This window comes from Python bivittatus, unplaced genomic scaffold, assembly GCF_059951505.1.
Source record: "Python bivittatus isolate LINGU-HERP-01145 unplaced genomic scaffold, Pbiv_v1 ctg000440_np1212, whole genome shotgun sequence".
In the NCBI taxonomy this organism is placed as follows: domain Eukaryota; kingdom Metazoa; phylum Chordata; class Lepidosauria; order Squamata; family Pythonidae; genus Python; species Python bivittatus.
The window spans coordinates 10353439-10375686 of NW_028277063.1; the positions used below are offsets into that span (position 1 = coordinate 10353439).

The following is a 22248-nucleotide window of genomic DNA, read 5'->3' on the forward strand; positions in this document are numbered from 1 at the left end:
CTCGGTGGTACTGGGCCATTGGTCATCTCTCAGCCCTGGCTTCTTTCCCACTTTGTCGTATTAAAAGAGGTCCCAGTTGTAATGAAAGTGAGGGCTTGGAACACTGATAGGTGTTCATTTATCAAGTGCCATGCCACCTGAGGACGGAATTGGCAGGAACACAAATGCTAGTTTATTTCCAAAGCAGATTTTCTGTCTTGGAATTTCTCCTCAGTCCTGTATGTGTGGGGACTGGTGATATCTTCATTCATTCCTTCACTAGTATCTCTCCCAGCGGGAGAGCAGATCCAGCTGCACATTGAGTTGAGTCTGGTCACATGACAGTATGATTGGGGGTTTGGCTTCATGCTCAGATCCTCCTTTCCCTATCTTTACCTTTCTTTCAAATGAAAAGCAACCCTTTTTGTGGTTTACCGTTGCAAAGACGTGTGATGAATGGAGGAGACATGTGATTTGACCACCTCATGTTCTCTCTAGTCTGCCATGAAGGCTGCTGTCAGGACTGAGTTATTGGTTCCAAAGGGATAAAGAGAGAGGATCTTGGCAGTGACCAGTAGGAGAAGTTCTCAAATGCCAGCAACTTTTTTTTTTTTTTACTTGTAAATAGAAATGGAGGTTTTCTTTCCAGCATGAAACCAAACGAACAGGACAAGGCAGCTTCTCTGCTGAGCAAATGAACTACAGTTGACTGAGACCGTTCTTTGTTCTCTGCTCACCTGTTGGTCAGAAGGAACATGTACAGATTGACGCTTAGTTCACTAAGAGCACTGGACTTCCAAACATAAACAAACCCATGAGTGTCAAGTCCAGGTATCCTGAGACTTCTAGTACCCAAAAGAATAGAACAGCCAACCCCTACGCCATTTGACCTGTAAAATGAGATCTTTGGCACAATGGGAAGGTTGTTTGTCTGGAAATGCCCCAATTTGTGTTTTCTAAGCCTCGCCTCTATTTTCAAACGTTAATTTATTCTTGTCTCCAGCAAAACCTTCTGCTTCAATTTCAGGACAATTAAAAAAAGAAAATATTAAGTGTTACATAACTTTTTTAATCTAGTACTGTAAATAGTATAAAGGAACTCCAGTTATGCATTCCCTGTGCATTTGTTTCCTTTCTTCTTCTTCTTCTTTTTTTTAAAGAGCCAGTTTGAAGTAGCTCTTATAGCATTTGATGAACAATTCTGGAATTTTCAGTTCTGGTTTGAGAGAGGCACCAAAGCCACCTCGGTGATACTGGGCAATTGTTCATCTCTCAGCCCTAGCTGACTTCCTTCTTTCCCACTTTGTCGTATTAAAAGAGGTCCCAGTTGTAATGAAAGTGAGGGCTTGGAACACTGATGGGTGTTCATTTGTGAAGTGCCATGCTACCTGAGGATGGAAGTGGCAGGAACAATTATGCTGGTTAATCTCCTTAATGATTCTCTGTTTGGAATTTCTCCTCAGTCCTGTATGTGTGTGGACTGGTGATATCTTCATTCATTCCCTCACTACTATCACTCTGGGCAGGAGAAGAGATCCAGCTGCACATTGAGTTGAGTCTTCCCGCTATTCACATGACAGTATGATTGGGGGTTTGGCTTCATGCTCGCTTCTTCCTTTCCATATCTTCACCTTTCTTTCAAACAAAAAGCTACCTTTGGAGGATTGACTGCTGAAGTTGCATTGAATTGTTCTACAGTTTACTGTTGCAAAGACGTGTGACCAAAGGAGAAGACATCTGATTTGACCACCTCATGTTCTGCTTACTCTGCCATGATGGCTGCTCTCAGCCCTGGCTCCAAATGCATAAAGAGAGAGGATCTTGGCAGTCACCAGTAGGAGAAGTTCTCAAATGCCAGCAACTTTTTTTTTTTTACTTGTAAATAGAAAGGGAGTGTTTCTTTCCAACATGAAACTGAAGGAACAGGAGAAGGTAGCCTTTTCTGTTGACCAAATGAAATAGGGTTGATTGAGACCTTTATTAGTTCTCTGCTAACCTGTTGGTCAGAAAAAACAGGTGCACATTGGTGCTTAGTTCTCTAAGAGCACTAGACTTGCAAATAATAAACACTCCCATGAGGGTAAAGTCTACGCATCCTGACACATCTAATACTCAACAACACACAACCGATCAGCCAACCCCGACTTCATTTTAAGTGTAAAATCAGGTGTTTGGCTCAATGGGAAGGTTCTTTGGCTGGAAATGCCCCAACTTGCCTATTCTAGGACTGGTCTCAGTGTTCAAACATTAATTGATTTTGTCTCCACTGCTTCAATTTCAGAAAAGCTGAAAGGAGAAAATGGTGAGTCTGAAATAGATCTACTGTGCTTTCTTTTTACATATTCACTAATGTCTAAAAATGTCAGGCGCTGCAAACAGTTTAAACCAACTCAGCTCCTGCTTCCATACATACTTCTAATTAAAAAAAAAACAAAAGGTTTGATGTAGCAGGTGAAGGATTTGATGAGCAGCTGGGAGATGCTGAGTGTGACCTTCGGCACAAAGCTAGCTGGGTGGTACTGGGCCATTTTCCACCTCTCTGACCCAGGAAAAAATTCTCAACAAGCCAGTGTGAACATTTTGTCAAGAAAACTGATGACAAATAAACAGGTCAATAGATGAATAAGTAAGATACCTGTTTGGGCTTGTTCTTATCTAAAAAATGAGTTGGGTGCAAAAATGGTCAAACTGCCATCCTTGCAGCACGCCAGAAAGAGTAACTTCTCTGAAGCAGTCTGATATTATGGCAGAAAAAGAGGCACACAAATATATACTGAAAACATGAATAAAGAAAGGGTGCTGCCTGTGGCTTCAACGGTGGGAGCTCTGGCTCCGTAGCAGAGATAAATATATTTTGTTTGGTTTTTAAATATTCACTGATTGCTAAGGATGTCATGCATTTTCCACTGAAAAATACATTCTGCTTCAATTTCAGAGCAAGTGAAAGGAGAAAATGCTAAGTCTCACAGAATCCCTTTTATCAAGCCCTTTAAATATTGGAAAGAAACTCAAGTTCTGCATTCCCTGTGCACTCCTGTTTTTTTTCTTCTTTGTTTTTTAAGAGCCAGTTTGATGTAGGTCTTATAGCATTTCATGAGCAACTGGGGGTTTTGAGATCTGGTTTGACAGAGGCACCGAGGCCACATCGGTGGTACTGGGCCATTGGTCATCTCGCAGCCCTAGCTGACTTCCTTCTTTCCTTCTTTGTCATATTAAAAGAGGCCCTAGTTGTTATGAAAGTGAGGGATTAGAACAGTGAGGGGGTGTTCATCTGTGAAGTGCCATTCCACCTGAAGATGGAATTGGCACGAACAAAAATGCTAGTTTATCTCCACAGCAGATTCTCTGTCTTGGAATTTCTCCTCAGTCCTGTATGTGTGTGGACTGGTGATATCTTCATTCATTCCCTCACTAGTATCTCTCTCGGCGGGAGAGCAGATCCAGCTGCACATTGAGTTGAGTCAGTCATGACAATCTGATTTGGGTTTGGCTTCATTCTCGCTTCTTCCTTTCCTTATCTTCACCTTTCTTTCAAATGAAAAGCTACCTTCTGAGACTGGCTGCTGCAGTAGCATTGAAGTGTGTTGCAGTTTACTGTTGCAAAGATGTGTGATCAACGGAGGAGACATCTGATTTGACCACTTCAGTGTTCTGCTTAGTCTGCCATGATGGCTGCTGTCAGGACTGGGTTACTGGCTCCAAATGCATAAAAGTGGGAGGATCTTGGCCATTACCAGTAGAAGTTCTAAACTGCCAGCAAATCTTTTTCTTTTTTTACCTTGTAAATAGAAATGGAGGGTTTCTTTCTAGCCTTTAGCTGGAGGAATAGGAGAAGGTAGCCCTCTCTGCTGAGCAAATGAACAAGAGTTGATTGAGACCTTTCTTTGTCCTTTGCTCGCATGTTGGTCAGAAAGAGCAGGTGTGGATTGGTGCTTAGTTCTCAAAGAGCACTGGACTTGCAAATAATAAACCCTCCCAGGAGTGTAAAGTCCACATATCCTGACACATCTAGTACTCAACAGAACAGAATACAACAGCCAACCCCGACTTCCTTTTAATTGTGAAATCAGATGTTTGGCACGACAGGAAAGTTGTTTGTCTGGAAATGCCCCAATTTGCCTATTCTAAGACTGGTCTCAATGGTCAAACATTAATTGATTCTTCTCTCCACTGTTTCAATTTCAGAAAAGCTGAAAGGAGAAAAAGGTAAGTCTGAAATAGATCTACTGTGCTTTCTTGTTTAAATATTCACTAATGGCTAAAAATGTCAGGCACTGCAAATAGTTTAAACCAACTCAGCTTCTGCTTCTATACGTACTTCTAATTAAAAAAACAACAACACTTTGATGTAGCACTTGAAGGATTTGATGAGCAGCTGGGAGATGGTGAATGTGACCTTAGGCACAAAAGCAAGCTGGGTGGTGCTGGGCCATTTTCCCTCTCTCAGTCCCAGGGAAAACATCCCAACAAGCCAGTTTGAACATTTTGTCAAGAAAACTGATTATAAATAGATAGATCAATAGATAAATAAGATACCTGTTTGGACTTGTTCTTAGCATAAAAATGAGTTGGGTGCAAAAATGGTCAAACTGCCATCCTTGCAGCTTGCCAGAAAGAGTGTCTTCTCTGAAGCAGTCTGATATTATGGCAGAAAGAAACGGGCACAAATATATGCCGAAAACATGAATAAAGAAAGGGTGATGCCTGTGGCTTCAACGGTGGGAGCTCTGGTTCCCTGGCAGAGATAAATATATTTTGTTTGGTTTTTAAATATTTATTGATTGCTGAGGATGTCAGGCAATTTCCACTGAAAAATACATTCTGCTTCAATTTCAGAGCAATTGAAAGGAGAAAATGGTAAGTCTTACAAAATCCCTTTTATCAAGCCCTTTAAACATTGGAAAGAAACTCAAGTTCTGCATTCCCTGTGCACTCCTGTTTTCTTTCTTCTTTGTTTTTTAAGAGCCAGTTTGATGTAGCTCTTATAGCATTGGATGAGCAATTGGGAGACTTTGAGATCTGGTTTGACAGAGGCTGGATGGTACCTGGATGGTACTGGACCATTGGTCATCTCTCAGCCCTGGCTGACTTCCTTCTTTCGCTCTTAGTCATATTAAAAGATGCCTCCATGCCAGCAACTAACTAACTTTCTTTCTTTCTTTCTTTCTTTCTTTCTTTCTTTCTTTCTTTCTTTCTTTCTTTCTTTCTTTCTTTCTTTCTTTCTTTCTTTCTTTCTCTTTGTAAATAGAAAGGGAGTGTTTCTTTCCAACATGAAACTGAAGGAACAGGAGAAGGTAGCCTTTTCTGTTGAGCAAATGAACAAGAGTGGATTGAGACCTTTATTAGTTTTCTGCTCACCTGTTGGTCAGAAAAAACAGGTGCACATTGGTGCTTAGTTCTCTAAGAGCACTAGACTTGCAAATAATAAACACTCCCATGAGGGTAAAGTCCACGCATCCTGACACATCTAGTACTCAACAACACAGAACCGAACAGCCAACCCCAACTTCATTTTAAATGTAAAATCAGGTGTTTGGCTCAATGGGAAGGTTCTTTGGCTGGAAATGCCCCAACTTGCCTATTCTAGGACTGGTCTCAATGTTCAAACATTAATTGATTTTGTCTCCACTGCTTCAATTTCAGAAAAGCTGAAAGGAGAAAATGGTGAGTCTGAAATAGATCTACTGTGCTTTCTTTTTACATATTCACTAATGTCTAAAAATGTCAGGCGCTGCAAACAGTTTAAACCAACTCAGCTCCTGCTTCCATACATACTTCTAATTAAAAAAAAAAAAACAGTTTGATGTAGCTCTTATAGCATTGGACGAGCAATTGGGGGACTTTGAGGTCTGGTTTGACAGAGGCACAAAAGCCACCTTGGTGGTACTGGGCCATTGGTCATCTCTCAGCCCTAGCTGACTTCCTTCTTTCCCACTTTGTCGTATTAAAAGAGGTCCCAGTTGTAATGAAAGTGAGGGCTTGGAACACTGATGGGTGTTCATTTATCAAGTGCCATGCCACCTGAGTACGGAATTGGCAGGAAGAATTATGCTAGTTAATCTCCATAACGATTCTCTGTCTTGGAATTTCTCCTGTATGTGTGTGGACTGGTGATATCTTCATTCATTCCCTTACTACTCTCGTTCCCGGCAGGAGAGCAGATCCAGCTGCACATTGAGTTGAGTCTTCCTGGTGGTCACATAACAGTGTGGTTCGCGTTCGGCTTCATGCTCGCTTCTTCCTTTCCCTATCTCCACCTTTCTTTCAAATGAAAAGCTACCTTATCAGGAGCTAATTCTGCAGTTGCATTGAATTGTTCTGCAGTTTACCATTGCAAAGGTGTGTGATCAAAGGAGGAGACATTTGATTTGACCACCTGATGTTCTGCTTAGTCTGCCATGATGGCTGCTGTCAGGACTGGGTTATTGACTCCAAATGTGTAAAGAGAGAGGATCTTGGCAGTGACCAGTAGGAGAAGTTCTCAAATGCCAGCAACTTTTTTTTCTTTTTAACTTGTAAATAGAAATGGAGGTTTTCTTTCCAGCATGAAACCAAACGAACAAGATAAGGTAGCCTTCTCTGCTGAGCAAATGAACAACAGTTGACTGAGACCGTTCTTTGTTCTCTGTTCATCTGTTGGTCAGAAGGTGCAGGTGCAGATTGGTGCCTCGTTCTCAAAGAGCACTAGACTTGCAAATAATAAACACTCCCATGAGTATCCAGACACATCTAGTAGTCAACAACACACAATCGAACAGCCAACCCCAACTTCATTTTAAGTGTAAAATCAGGTGTTTGGCTCAATGGGAAGGTTCTTTGTCTGGAAATGGATATGCCATTGGTCATATCTCAGCCCCGAATGATTTCCTTCTTTCCCTCCTAGTCGTTTTAAAAGATGCCACAATGCCAGCACCTCTCTCTTGCTCTCTCTCTCTCTCTCTCTCTCTCTCTTACCTTGTAAATAGAAATGGAGTGTTTCTTTCCAGCATGAAACTGAAGGAACAGGAGAAGGTAGCCTTCTCTGCTGAGCAAATGAACAAGAGTTGATTGAGACCTTTATTAGTTCCCTGCTCACCTGTTGGTCAGAAGGAGAAGGTGCAGATTGGCGTTTAGTTCTCTAAAAGCACTGGACTTCCAAATATGAACACACCCATGAATGTCAAGTCCAGTTACCCTGAGACTTCTAGTACCCAAAAGAGTAGAACAGCCAACCCCTACTCCATTTGACCTGTAAAATGAGATCTTTGGCACAATGGGAAGGTTGTTTGTCTGGAAATGCCCCAATTTGTCTATTCTAAGCCTCGCATCTATTTTCAAACGTTAATTCATTATTGTCTCCACTGAAACATATCTTCTGCTTCAATTTCAGGACAATTAAAAGAAGAAAATAGTAAGTGTTACATAACGTGTTTTATCTAGTACTGTAAATAGTATAAAGGAACTCCAGTTATGCATTCCCTGTGCACTCTTGTTTCCTTTCTTTTTCTTCTTCTTTTTTTTAAAGAGCCAGTTTGATGTAGCTCTTATAGCATTTGATGAACAATTGGGGGATTTTGAGTTCTGGTTTGAGAGAGGCACCAAAGCCACCTCGGTGGTACTGGGCCATTTGTCATCTCTCAGCCCTAGCTGACTTCCTTCTTTCCCACTTTGTTGTATTAAAAGAGGTCCCAGTTGTAATGAAAGTGAGGGCTTGGAACACTGATGGGTGTTCATTTGTGAAGTGCCATTCCACTTGAGGATGGAAGTGGCAGGAACAATTATGCTAGTTAATCTCCTTAATGATTCTCTGTTTGGAATTTCTCCTCAGTCCTGTATGTGTGTGGACTGGTGATATCTTCATTCATTCCCTCACTACTCTCGCTCCCGGCGGGAGAGCAGATCCAGCTGCACATTGAGTTGAGTCTTCCCTCTGGTCACATGAGAGTATGATTGAGGGTTTGGCTTCATGCTCGCTTCTTTCTTTCCCTATCTCCACCTTTCTTTCAAACGAAAAGCTACCCTTTGGAGGACTGACTGCTGCAGTTGCATTGAATTGTTCTGCAGTTTACTGTTGCAAAAATGTGTGATCAAAGGAGGAGACATCTGATTTGACCACTTCAGTGTTCTGCTTAGTCTGCGATGATGGCTGCTGTCAGGACTGGATTATTGGCTCCAAATGCATAAAAGAATGAAGATCTTGGCAGTCACCAGTAGGAGAAGTTCTAAAATGCCAGCAACTTTCTCTCTCTCTCTCTCTTTTTTTACCTTGTAAATAGAAATGGAGGTTTTCTTTCCAGCATGAAACCAAAGGAAGACAACAAGGTAGCCTTCTCTGCTGAGCAAATGATCAACAGATCAATAAATGAGATACCTGTTTGGGCTTGTTCTTAGCATAAAAATGACTTGGGTGCAAAAATGGTCAAACTACCATCCTTGCAGCTTCCCAGAAAGAGTGTCTTCTCTGAAGCAGTCTGATATTATGGCAGAAAGAAATGCGCACAAATATGTACCAGAAACATGAGTAAAGAAAGGGTGCTGTCCTGTGGCTTCAACGGTGGGAGATCTGGTTACTTGGCAGTGGAAATATATTATATTTTACTTGTTATATTATGTTTTACTTGTTAAATATTCACTAATCACTAAAAATGTCAAGCCCTGTAAATAATTTAATACCAAGTGTAAATAACTTAAACCAAGTGTGGTTCTGCATTTCATATTTATGCAGATAAACTGTTTGGTGTCCTGGTTAATGGCACTAGGTTAGTGGCAAGGTGACTCTGAGTTGCAGCCTTCCCTTAGATATGAAAGTGATTTATCCTGGCCATTAATTCTCTCTCAGATCTAGGAAAAAAATATAGGGCATTTTAAAAACGCCACACAAGCAGCGTGAACCTGTTCCTTTAGTCAAGAGGAGTCAGGGTTGACCTGATGGAAAATTAGAAAAACAATTTAAATGGGTGTCAAATATATGGGTCGCTTTAGAAAACTCTCCTCCACACCTATCTCCCCATCCACCCCCACCCCCCCAGTTAACAGATCAGTCCTGATTGGTTGAGGCATTTTTTTTGCTCATCTATTCATCAGGGAGGGCAGGTTCAGGTACGCTAAAGCTTTGAAACTGCCACGCAGTGGACATTTTCTGCTACAAGTGACCAAAGACTATAATCCTTTCAGTAAATCCTTCCAGTAAAATTTTGGTGGATTTTACTTTTTAAAGAATTAAGTATTAGTGTCTGAAAATGTCAGGTACTAAGAATAATTTAAAGCAAGCAATGCTCTGCCTAGAAGCTGCATTTCAAATTATAACTGAAGGAATGGATTCTTGGTAGCATTTGCTCAGATTTTTGGGAAAAAACAAATGCACACAAATATGTACTGAAAGCATGAAGAGAGGAGAGCCCCACACACTTCCCCCCTCTCCCCGTGGTAAGGAGATATTTTTATTCCCGGAGTGGCTGAAGCTTAGAAGATTTCTCATGGGTTCAATGCCACTTTGGCACTCTCCTGGGGGCTTCGGTGGAGGGAACACTAATTCTCCCATGATATTCCCTGCCTGTCCTCAGCATTTCAAGGTTGGCAGAAGTTCAGACAATGGTGGTTCAGCTTCAGTGTGTTTTGAGGGATTGGGGGACAAAATGGTGACAATCTGGAAGTCCTGTTTATAAAAAGAAGAAGGAAAGCAAAAACAAAAACCTCTATACAAAGCTGTGAATATGGCATAACCTTAGGTTCCTACTAATAGCATCCACGTAAAGATGGGAGGGAAATATGGATGTGATGGCAAAGTTGGATCCTCCACTCTCAATTAACTCTATTTATACATTTCTCTGAGTTTTTTAATTTGGCCCTTTGTCATTTTCATTTCAGAGATGAAATAAATAATGGTTGGTAAGATTTTACTAGGCCATAGCTAAACAAGGGCAGAATCACCCAGAAATTGGGGAGATGAGAAAAAATGGCAAGAACTCCAAATCCTGTTTTTTTTTATTTATGCATATGCTTAAATTGCATATTGTTATTATATATATATATATATATATATATATATATATTTCATATAAAAATATGAAATTTGGGAGGAAAAAGGACAAATGTAAAATTCACCTTTTCATAAAACTAGTGCATTCATCTCTATTTCATGTGTGTTACTGAAGAAAAGTGATGATTGTGTGAAAGGCATTTTCGCTTATATTCTTACATTTAAACTTTTTTCCATTTTTTTTCACAGAATTCTTAGGTGTCCGTTTCTACAGAGGTGAGAATAACTGAAAAATAACATCACAGAAGAACAAGTTAAGATGGTGAACAATGAAGGAAAAGTGAGGAAGGAGAGAAAGAGTGTGTACATAAGAGAGTGACAGCCTTATGAGGTAGACCAGACAGGAAACATGACCACATGAGCTAATTCTACTTTATTGTAAGGTTATGTTAACAGATTCTTGCAAGTCTGAAAGTTCTTCTCTCCTCCCATCCACTTTTAACCCAAAAACTAGGGAGGGTTTCTTCTGAGCCTCTTGTCCATCTCACGTTCCTGCTGCAGGCTAAGCTGCCTTTATCTGACTGTTCGCTTGGTTGCGTCTCATTGCCCTGTCTCCCAAGGTCATTCTCACATGCCATTACAGAGAGAGATTGATCAAGGGAGAAAAAGAAGTGGGGAATATGACAATCCATGCGAGAGAGAGAAAGAGAGAGGAAATTATGAGGAGAAAAGAGACAAAACAAGGCTGAGAGGAATTTAGGTATTCCTTTATTCAATTTACATTCACCTTTCTGTTCAGTTGAACAATGAACAAGGAGTCTCCATGGACGAGGCAGTGTCAAAAAAAAATTCAAGATGATAGCTCTGATAGTACAGATAAAGCTGCCCATTACAATGATACTGCTGCACTCAAGATATCTAACCAATTTTACATAGTACAAACAAAAATGCAAATCAAAATCAAACATTGAATGGTGTGTTTTAATACCATTTAATGCCCTAAAGACATGAACTTTTTAAGGCTCAAAGAATAGGCAATAGAAAAGCATTCAGCTAATCGCCTCCACGGCTAGAGGAAGTTACTTGAAATCTCATAAGAGAGAAAATGTTTGTGGTTATTATTACAGTTGATCTCATAGTCAGCTAGAAGTTTAGACTGGATTTGGCATTTTAATCCACCTATCGAGTCCTTCCAAAGGGCCTGGGTTAGGCAGATGCTCTTGTTTGATGGTCTGATGGTGTTAAAGGTATTGTTGCAGGATATAGGCTGCTTCAAGTAAAGCTGCGTCTTGCATTGACTGATGGTGATTTTGTCAATGCCGATGGTGCTCAAATGGTGCTCCAGATATTTTGGGATTGCACCTGGTACTATCTTTGTTTTCTTTTGTCACAGTCGTTGTACTTTTATTTGCAGGTCTTTGTGTTTTGTGATTTTCTCCACTTCTGTCTCTTCTATTCTGCTGTCACCAGGTATTGCAATGTCCACTATTCAGACTTTCTAGTCTTTCTTATCAACAATTGTTAAGTCTGGGGTGTTGTTTGGCAGGTGCTAGTCTGTTTGAATTCTAAATTCCCTAAACACTTTAACTTCTTCATTTTCTATTACTTTGTTTTGTGGTCCCACCAGTTCTTGCTTGCAAACAAATGATATTTCTTGCAGATATTCCAATGCATCATTGTTGCTACTTTGTCATGCCATAGCTTGTAGTCAATCTGTGCAATCTTCTTGCAACTAGGTGGTCCACTGTTTCTTCAGCTTCTTTGCAGAAGCAGCATTTGCTGTCTTCTCAACCCTGGCTTTATATGCATTTGTTCTTAAGGCTTGGTCTTTTGCAACCAGAATTAGCCCCTCTATCTATTATTACTGTTGTTGTTGGTTGCACAGTCAGCCAGATGTTTAGACTTGATATGGTATTTTCATCCAGCTATCAAGTCCTTCCCAAGGACCTGGGATAGGCAGATGTTGTTTGATGGTGTTAAAGGTATCATCACAGGATATCAGCTGTTCCAAGTAAAGCTGCCTTTTGCAATTGACTGAGGGTGATTTTGTCAATGCCGATGGTCTTCAAATGGTGCTCCAGTTTTCCTCCTGTTTTCAGCTGAACAAGATGATGGTATCCAAGAATGGTTCACATTTTCTCTGTTTTCAAAGGCTACTGTATGCAAGTGCTGTTCCTTTTCTTAATGTCTAAGAACGGGCCAAAGAAGTAATTAAGTGAATAAGTGAATAAGTCAGTTAGATATAGATAGATAGATCTATTGTAGATCAATAAATAGATAAAATGGTTTTCAAGAGGTGCTCCAGATGTTTTGGGATTGCACCTAAGGTGCCTATTACTATTGGTACTATCTTTGTTTTCTTTTGCCACAGTCATTCTACTACTATTTGCAGTTCTTTGTGTTTTGTAATTTTTTCCACTTCTGTCTCTTCTATTCTGCTGTCTCCAGGTATTGCAATGTCCACTATCCAGACTTTCTTGTCTTTCTTATTAACAATTGTTAAGTCTGGGGTATTGTTTGGCAGGTGCTTGTCTATTTCAATTCTAAAGTCCAAGAGCACTTTAGCTTCTTCATTTTCTATTACTTTGTCAATTTTGTGGCCTCACTAGTTCTTGCAGGCAAATGGTATTTCTTGCAGATATAGCAATGCATCATTGTTGCTACTTTGTCATGCCGTCATTTTTAGTCAGTCTGTGTGACCTTCTTGCAGCAGCTAACTAGGTGGTCCATTTAGCTCAGCTTCTTTGCCAAGCCAGCATTTGCTATCTGTTGCTGTCTTCTCAATTCTGGCTTTATATGCATTTGTTTTTAAGGCTTGGTCTTGTGCAGCCAGAATTAGCCCCTCTGCCTCTTCCTACAACTTTCCTGCTCTTAGCCATTGCCAGGTCTTGTTGTTATCTGCTTTGTCTGCTAGTTTTTTGTGTACCAGCTATGTCTCTTTTCTATTCTTCACTTGGTCATTCTTATAAGCCAGTTTGGTCTCTTTAGTGTTCAGTAAGCTTTCGTGGTGTACTAGCTTCAGTGCATCTTCTTCACTGCCCTTCAGATATTCTTCCAATGCTCTTTTTTCTTCTTCAACTGTTGGGTGTACTTGTAACATTCCACGCCCACCTATGCTCCTTATTAAGTAGAGTCTGTCAACGTCACTGTGTGGATGAAGGGCATGATTCCTTGTCATTATTTTTATGGTCTTCCTATCCAGGGCTTTTAGTTCAGCTTGAGTGCAGTCCACTATTCCAGCTGTATATCTAATGACTGGAATTGCCTGTCTGTTATTTATTTATTTATTTATTTATATTTCAAATTTGTCACCACTCATCTCACTACAGACTGACTCTGGGTGTTTTACAGTAAGAAGAATAAATATTAATTACAATAGAGTAAATATTAATTAAAATGTATTAAAATAGAACAAGATTCCTATAAAAAAATAAATAGCTTCCAAGGAACTGATGTTAACTAGAAGTTATTAGACTCGGGGAGACTCTTCAAGGCACCAGCCACACCCAGGGATGTTTATATCCCTTCTCACCCCATACGAGTTAGCAGAGCCAGGTCTTCACCCCTTTCCAGAAGGCCGGGAGAGTGGGGGCTCACCTCACCTCTGGGGAGAGAATGTTCCATCGGGGGGCAACAGCTCCTCCTGGGCCCTACTAGTCGACATTCTTTCATGGATGGGGTCCATAACATACCTTATCTGCCTGACCAGGTGGGATGGGTTGGCGTAATGTGGAGGAGATGGCCCCTCAGGTAGTCTGGTTCCATGCCATGTAGGGCTTTAAAGGTGATAACCAACACCTTGAACTGGACTCAGAAGCAAACTGGCTTCCAATGCAGCTCCTGCAGCAAAGGTGTTACGTGTGCCATCCTTGGGGGTCCCAAAATTTCCTGCCCCACTGCATTTTGCATCAGCTGCAGTTTCCAGGTACTCTTCAAAGGTAGCCTCATGTACAATGCACTGCAATGATCTACAGTATACGGGAGGTGACTAGGGCATGAGTGACTGACTGGAGCGCCTCCTGATCCAGGAACGGGTATAACTGGCACACAGCGTGGAGTTGAGCAAAGGCCCTCCTGGCCGTGACTGCCACCTGCTCCTCAAGGACCCCCAGATTCTGCACTAGGTCTCTCTGGGGCAGTGCCACCCCATCCAGAACCAAAGATGGTAAACTCTAATCACCTTGTATTGTCGAAGGCTTTAATCACCTTGATGGTATTTCCACCACTGTGATGTATTAAGAACATAAAAATGGCCTGATGGTCAAAACTGTAATCTCATCCTTCCTGAATTTGTCCAGTCCTCATGTTCCTACTTTATGATCTAATTTTATTTATTTTATAAATAAATAATTTAAAATAGTTATTTATAACATTATAAATAAATATAATTTATATTTTATTTATCCTGAATTTTGCAAGATATCTGGACTTTGTTACTCACTAAATGACTGATCTTTTATTCTTCTAAAATATCCTTTTGGGTGAGGATTATCTTGATGTTTTTACCTTGATATCTTGTCTTCTATTTGCAAACAAAGAAGAAAATATCCATCAGGAGATTAAGTGCAAAAGACTAAAAAAAAGTTGAACCCCTTCCCTACTGCCTGAAAGGACTTGGACCATTGAGGCACATCGATTGGTGCCCAGGACACTCAGACTTTGAACATTCATCACTGATTACAACACTGGGTAGAAAGCTAGTACTGATAGGGATCGCATAATCTCTACAACAACAACTTATGCTTTTGTAAGAAAATACAATAAAACCAATCAGAAATACTTAGCATAATTAAGAATGGATAAGATGGTTCTAAAGATGGTACAATTTATGCATTATCCATCCTGTAGAAAGTCTCAGGGATCTTTATCTTAAGAGAATGTTGAGTCATATCAACTAATGTATTAATGATGTGGTGTGATCTCCTTTGATTGTTTGATTATGTGCTATCAAGTTGGTGTCTACTCTTAGTGACATGGAGATTTTCTCCATGATGATCTGTTGCTAACCTGGTCTTTCAGGTCTTCCAAAGATACATTCATCACCACTGTAACAGAGAACTTCCAACTTGCTGCTGTTATTCTCATCTTGTCTTTCCTTCCATCTTTCCAAGCATTATAGCCTTCTCTAGAGAGCAAGGTCTTTATATAATGTGTCCAAAGAACAATAATTTGAGCCTTGTCAAGTGAGGCTTCTTGGTTGATTTGTTTGATGATCCAGTGATTTGTTTTCTTGACTGTCCATGGTATTCTCTCTCCAACACCAAAGTTTTCTCCAACACCAAAGTTCAATACTTTTCCTTTCCTGCTTCTTCCAAGTCCAACATATTTTTCCATATCTCCAAAAGTAATGAAAAAAATTTATAAGGTCTCTGAGGTAAGACATTTTTTTTTTCTTTGCAGTTGACCTTACCTTGGATCCCAAAACAGCTCATCCAAGACTGGCAGTATCTGAAGATGGGAAAAGTGTGAAGGACACTGGAAATATTCATGATGTGTCCACGAGTAAAGAGAGATTTGAGTCCCATACATTTGTCTTGGCAAAACAACTTTTTTCTGAAGGCAGATATTACTGGGAAGTGGAGGTTGGCCAGAAAGATATGTGGGATTTAGGCGTTGCATCTGAATCTGCTCTTAGAACAGGGAAGATCACATTGTCTCCTCAGAATGGTTATTGGATCATAGGGCGTGATGATGGGAAAGATTACTGGGCTCGGACAGACCCCTGGACATGTCTGAATATACCAAGAAAACCAACAAGAATAGGGATATTCCTAAATATGAAAAGCCATGAAATTTCTTTTTATGATGCTCCAAGGGAACATAAATTATATACCTTTCTCAATGTTGCTTCTGGGAAATTTTATCCTTTCTTCTCAACAGGCTCTGTAAGAAGAAGAGAATTTGATCATGGGACAGTGAGAATCCCATCATGGTTTGAAGACGAGAAGGTAGTGGAAGAAAATGAAATAAATAATTAGGGCAGATTTTAGTTTAGACGGGCTTCTTACTGTCCTTATTAAAGAATGAGATCCACAAATTGAGACTGATGATAAAATCTATCCAATGTACATAGTGTACATTTTCCATGAAGGGATTTACAGTTTTAACTTTCATCTGCTTAAAAACAAGATGATATACTTAGGGCATTTTATAACATATAGTTATCCCATTCTTAGATTCATATTAATACATCAAGTTTTATTATGAAATGCAAAAATATGTTCCTTTTTTATTTCAGTCAGCTGCAGTTACCATAGCCATAGTTCTGATTATAGAATATTTGATTACAACAGTTGAATAAGGCAATTCTTTTATTAATGCTCTGTATTGCTTTTATAACTTTTCTTTGCTTTATATCCTTTTCCTCCTCTGTAAAATTTTAATATTGCACCATTGCTAACAATTATTGACTATAATATTAAACACTGGTCCTGAAATAAATATGTTATATTAATGTACTGACTAAAGAAAGGAACAAAGATGAGAGCTATTCAGCTATATAGATCAGAAGGTAATGAGGCATTATTCACCACTTGATCCCAACCACATGCCATTTACCAGACATTTTTAGCCAGCCAGGAGTGGCACTGCCCTAAGACATAGGTGGCACAGCTCACAGCCCCAACGACCCTATCCACTTCTTTGGAAGTAATTGGCTTAAACTTTTCCCAGATCACTGAGCTCAGATGTGCCCCAGCCACTTCCAATGGACCTGCCCACCCGGTGTCCAACTCCAAATGAAGTTGAGTGACTTTATCCAACAAATGCCAAGAGTATTCCTCACAGCAGCCCTGCAAAGGCTACCCTAGTCCCTCCTTGCTCAGAAGGGTCCTGGTCACCCTAAACAGGCTGCTGGCTGGTTATCTGCAGATGCAGTAAGAGCAGAGGAGGAAGTCCACTTCACTGCTCTTATATCCCCAAGATAACTCCTAAGAAAGACTCTTACCTGTGCTTGGTTGGTTTCACCCTTGTATCAGTGGCACTCTCTGCATCTCTATTTTGTCATTTTTGCATCATCACATTTGTATTGGGCATTTATTTCTTAATTAAAAGAAAAGAAATGGATGGGGCTTTAATCTATACTTTGGCATGCAAGAGAACAGGTTCAGGAGACTGCCACTACAGTAGTAAGTTTCCTTTTTTGAAAAGTAGGAAAAATCAGTGATTAAAAACACAGGTAAAACTAATTCATGTTTGCTAAAATGCATTTCCCCCAAAAGAAGAACTGTTCAGGCCAGAAAAAAAAAATATTCATGAACCTAAATTCAAGGCAGAAGTTGGATTTGAGTTCCCAAAAACAAAACAAGTATCCAGAAGTGCCAGTTTTCTGCTCCAACACTGAAAACAAAGCTTAATGAGCAAATGAATTGGCCACAACAACAGAGGAGATACAAATGCCAGATCTAATTCTTGTCTCCAGAAAGACATTTCATGGAAGACAATCTGGTAATGCTCAGAGAAACACTCATATTTTAAAATATAATTTTTTAAAAAGCCATAAACAAATGGTAAGAATATAAATAAAAATCAGGAGAGGACTGGCAGATGTCAAGGAAAGTTTTTCCAAAGACACAGGTTCACTATGGAGTTCTATTAAGGGCCTCAACTTCGTAGGTGTCAGTTGCTACCATAATGATGTCAAAATGACAAAACATTGATTGTGACGTCACAGTGCAAGCTCCAACCTTTCATACTTCTGTCACAGTGTCACATGCAGTAGCAGTATTTTTATTCATGGTCATTGACCTGTCAGGAGTAGCTTATAGAAATACAACAGAAGTAGCATAGATAAATAAAAATAACAGTAAAAGCAAACATAAAATCATCAAATCACTAATGGGAAAGAGGAAAATTGCATTTATTTGATTATATTGTGTTTTAAAAAAGCTTCCTGCTGTGCAAATTATTGCATCAACCTCAGAATCAAGCATTCTTTATTACATAATTTTAGATGTTCTGCAGCAGTGTAATTAATAATTGGAACAGTTTTAAATATTTGATTGATATTCTGCTATGCCATATAGAACAGAGTTTGTACTTTCTTAGCTACTAAATAAAATTTGCCTACAAAATGTATAAGATGGATTTATATGATCTAAGAGAATTAAGATACAGGCCCTTGTTAGAGATTTAGACTGTTTTACAAAATTGTGTTTGATCTTTAATTGTAAATAGATAGGTTGGGGGGACATGCAATATTGGGATCAATGATAGGAGAGGTGGCTGAGGAGGTCATGGAATCTAGTAGCTTTTGAGAAGTACTTTTACTGGATTTAAGGTAAGGGAAAACCCTTCTCTTTCCTACCATGTTATGGGTATGACTGGGGAATCCTAATAGCTTTTGAAAGATACCCTGATGTCGCACAGCAGTATAATCTAGAAATAAAACAAATATACTTGTCCCCTACATATATTCATAAGTTGACCACCCAGCAGAAAATACCACTCTCCTAGAACTCTCCATTGATTTTTGTAGATCATCTTTCTGGAAACACTTTACTGATGGATTTTATCCTCAAAATATGAATGGTATGTATGTAAAAGCAGTGAGATGTTGAACGTCTGGATATATGTGAGAAAGAGCAAACTTTTCTATAGTAAGGAAATGTAATGGGGACAAAACTCACCGGGGGCATTGCAGGTTTCTTGTCTTGTAAGGTGAATGCCTTCAGAATGGAATACATGATAAAGAGATGTTATTACCAGGAAAGACTAAGGTTTACAATTATAATTCACCAAAGAGTATTATAATATACAGTATTTCAAGAGTTCTGCTTTTTGTTTGTTTTACACCCCAGAGATTTAAATGACTAAATCTGAGAAGAAGATTCCTTAATATAGAAATATAAACTTTTACCCAATTGCCACTTATTTCTGTGAGTACTTTGAACATATCATCTTCTTAATACAATTCAAGTAATTAATTAAAATCATGTCTCTTGAATGTTGGTTCAGAAAGACCTCTCTGAGACAATTCATATTCTGTACTAGCATTCACAATTAAAATAACTCTTAGACCACCCTAATTTATAATTCAAGTCCAAATTGTTTCATTTCAGTTGAAATACACATACAGACAAAGATACCCAGGCAGCTGGACATAAATACCCTAAACCAATTGATTTTGCTTTTCAGGTGAGATAGCTAAGAACAACAATACTGGTGTTAAAATCCCAATAAAACATTTAAGCATTGTTTACTCTTGCCTTATTTCAAAACTAATGAATTTATGAAAAGTAATATTAAAAGAAAATATGTTACACATACCAGGTTTCTACATACATATGTACTATTCCCACTTTGTAACAAAATGCACACAAATGTATCTTGTTGTCAGATTAAAATATGTTAACCTCTTTCTGAGATTTAGAGGTTTTTCTTGGCAGGTCATCCATGGACATTTAATGCAAAATGCTTTGAAAATTTAAAAATAAAATGGTGCTGAACATACATGCCTTGAGTAACCCTCACTGAATTCAATGTGATTTACTTCTACAAAATTTCCTCTTTTTTCTTCAGGATCTTTTCACTAAAAAAATTAAGTATCCGTGGCTTAATTTTACTGACTTTTGTTTTTTCCAACCCATGCTAGCTTATATGAGGGGAAAGTAAATGGAAGACATGGAAAATATTGAATGAAATTTTCAACAAATCTGAGAAGAGAATTCAGCAATGATGCAGGAATGTGAGATTTATCCAATAAAAAGCTTCTTCATTTATAACACCAACATTTCTACCTTTTTAAAAGCCCACAAGCCTGAACTGAATGGAGAAAAAAATACTAATGTATTCTTATATATACTGAACTCCTCCAATCTTTAGAAGGACACACTAATAATCTTAATCATGCTCACAAAAAAGACAGAGCCCCAGCAAGTATGTCCTTATAAAAACAGCCGTTGTCATTCTACTTGCAAGCTGTCATGAGCATTCTCCTGCTTAAGTTAGACATCTTCTGCTATTTATTCAGAGCAAAGAGCTTTTCGATGACACCAAGGTTGGTTGTTAGTTCCCAGTTCTCGGTAACTTATTTGCATATAAGAGTGAAACACAGCTCTAGTCGCATTTCACTTTAAATGAAACAAAGATTTATTACGTGCTTCTGCATTGCAATGTAAATGTTCACCTACATAATGTTTTATATCTCCATGAGTTTCCTTGATTGACTGGCTTTTACTTCATGTAATACCTATGCTTCATGAAGAGACCTCACTCAAAGTAAGATGTAACTCCCAGGGCCATCTTACCAACGCCATTGGAACTAAGAAAGGTGTCGAACAAGGCTGCATATTGGCCCCATGCTTATTCAATTTCTATATCAATTCCATGGTGCACTATCTCCTCAACACAAACTTTCACTCCCCAAAACTTGCTGGAAGATACATCTTTGTTCTACTCAATGCAGACAATGCAGCAATTCTTTCAAGAATGTCCATTGGCCTTAAAAGAGCACTGCGAGTACTAACACAGTACTGCAAGTAAGATCGGTTAGAACTCAATTATCAGAAAACTAATATCGTGGAATTGGCCAAAAGGCCCAAGAACCACTCCTGGAGCATAGACGGCCACAAGATTCAGCAGGTCTCCTGTTTCAAATACCTGGGGATAGTCTTTCATTCCACTAGCAGTAGGAAAGCCCAAGAGGATTACGTTGCTGAAAATGCAGAGCACAATTCATCTGCCATCCTTAAATTCATCAAAACAAGAGGTAGCCACTATATTCCTGCAACACCCAAATTATCTGAAGCCAAGTCAGTAGTACAATTTCCTTATGGTATCCAGCTGGGCCCCTTCTCCAAATTTGCACCATTTGAACTTGCACAATTTGTCCAAATTTCTAAAGTTGGTTTTTCAAGTCCCAAAACGTGTCTCAAATGCCACCTTGACACTAGAGACAGGCCTCATGAAAGTAGAGGCAGAATGTGGTTGACCATACTCATCTATTGGCTTAGACTCTCCTTTATGCCTCTTGGCCTTGTCCCATTAACTATGAGGGATGATTTCGGTCCACAAGGAAACAGGCAGCAGGAACTAATATCTCATCCTGGACTTCTCTCCATGTCTTCTACTGAGCATGGGATATCACCAGGCCAAAGCACTCATCAGACAGGATGTATCAGACACAGAGCATCAGTTGGATCTAGCCATAATCTAGTTGGATTATGATTAAGGAAGTAGTATAATCTTGAATTTTAAAATAATATTATACAGTATTTTATTATGGTCTGTGGACTGATTCAATTTTAAAAAACGGCTTTGGTGTCAAGATGATGAAAGCCAAATGTCATTAAAATTACTTCAGGGATTCTACATACATAATCTTGCCAGTAGTTTTGTTAACAGAATTTTGATAAAATTGCAGTGAAAGAGCCCTTAGGGTAAGGAACACTCTGTCAAAATGGAGACAATTTAAATTTACAGAGTTTTAATCCAAAAGGAAAGGGACTGAATTACCTTTAAACATTTCTTTTCTTTTCGGTCAATTGTTTCTCCTTGCAACGTTCCATCAACTTCTGCTGCCCAATTCCAAATGCCTCGGGTTTAGGTAAATAATATGGGACTGCCAAGATTACACCTGTGAAAAATTTGGATGGGACCTACCATACCCCAAACTGTAAAGTTCTGCCATCAGAATGCTTTTAGTTTGATATAGTTCAAGTATACATTTGTTTTAAGTGAAGTCTTGATTCTAAGATAGACCAGAATAATTCAGAACAAATTTTCATTTATTTATGCAGAATCTTGAAAGATTCTTCATGCTGCAGATGGTAATGCCCCATCAGTTGCAGCAAAGGTGGGGTTTACTGTTTACTTAAAATGCCATAGTGGAAGGGAAAGGAAGGGGAGGGGAGGTGGGCAGTGACTGACAATTCTGCCCTCCCATCAGAGTGATGCTTGCAGTCAGGCCATTGTCCATCTACGATTAAAAGAGGAGAGAGATCCTCAGCTGTAGCTCCGTAATGCCAGCTCAGTGTTATCTGGTCTTTTGATCAGTGTGATTTCAGAGCTTTATTAGCCAGATGACAGTAAATGACGTATTTTATGGGAAAAGCCAATGAGTTCATCCTTCATCTTTCTGCCGCAGCTTCCAATAATCAGCACAACCACTTTCATGATGGGGCATTTTTCTTCCTTTTGTGCACTTCCTTCAACATATAGGATGGAAATTGGCTTCTATTGCTGCATATTTCAACACTTTCTATTCTCAAAAATCATAAGATTTCTTTTTTAAAAAAGGATAGTAGTAAAAAAATGTGTAATGTTTTCAATAGTATCTTCCTTCCTTCCTTCCTTCCTTCCTTCCTTCCTTC

General features: G+C 39.2%; 1 protein-coding gene across 1 annotated transcript in view; it reads left to right on the forward strand.

Annotated features, from left to right (window-relative positions):
* Positions 1-19387, forward strand: part of LOC107326653 (butyrophilin subfamily 3 member A1-like) — a 65358-nt gene extending 45971 nt beyond the window's left edge. Inside the window, exons 11-17 of the mRNA XM_088142881.1 lie at positions 2261-2281; positions 4165-4185; positions 4816-4836; positions 5623-5643; positions 7349-7369; positions 10187-10213; positions 15338-19387. Of these exons, the coding sequence (XP_087999007.1) occupies positions 2261-2281; positions 4165-4185; positions 4816-4836; positions 5623-5643; positions 7349-7369; positions 10187-10213; positions 15338-15915 (710 nt within the window). The 3' untranslated portion in view covers positions 15916-19387. The remainder of the gene's footprint in view (positions 1-2260; positions 2282-4164; positions 4186-4815; positions 4837-5622; positions 5644-7348; positions 7370-10186; positions 10214-15337) is intronic.
* Positions 19388-22248: the final 2861 nt, after the last annotated feature.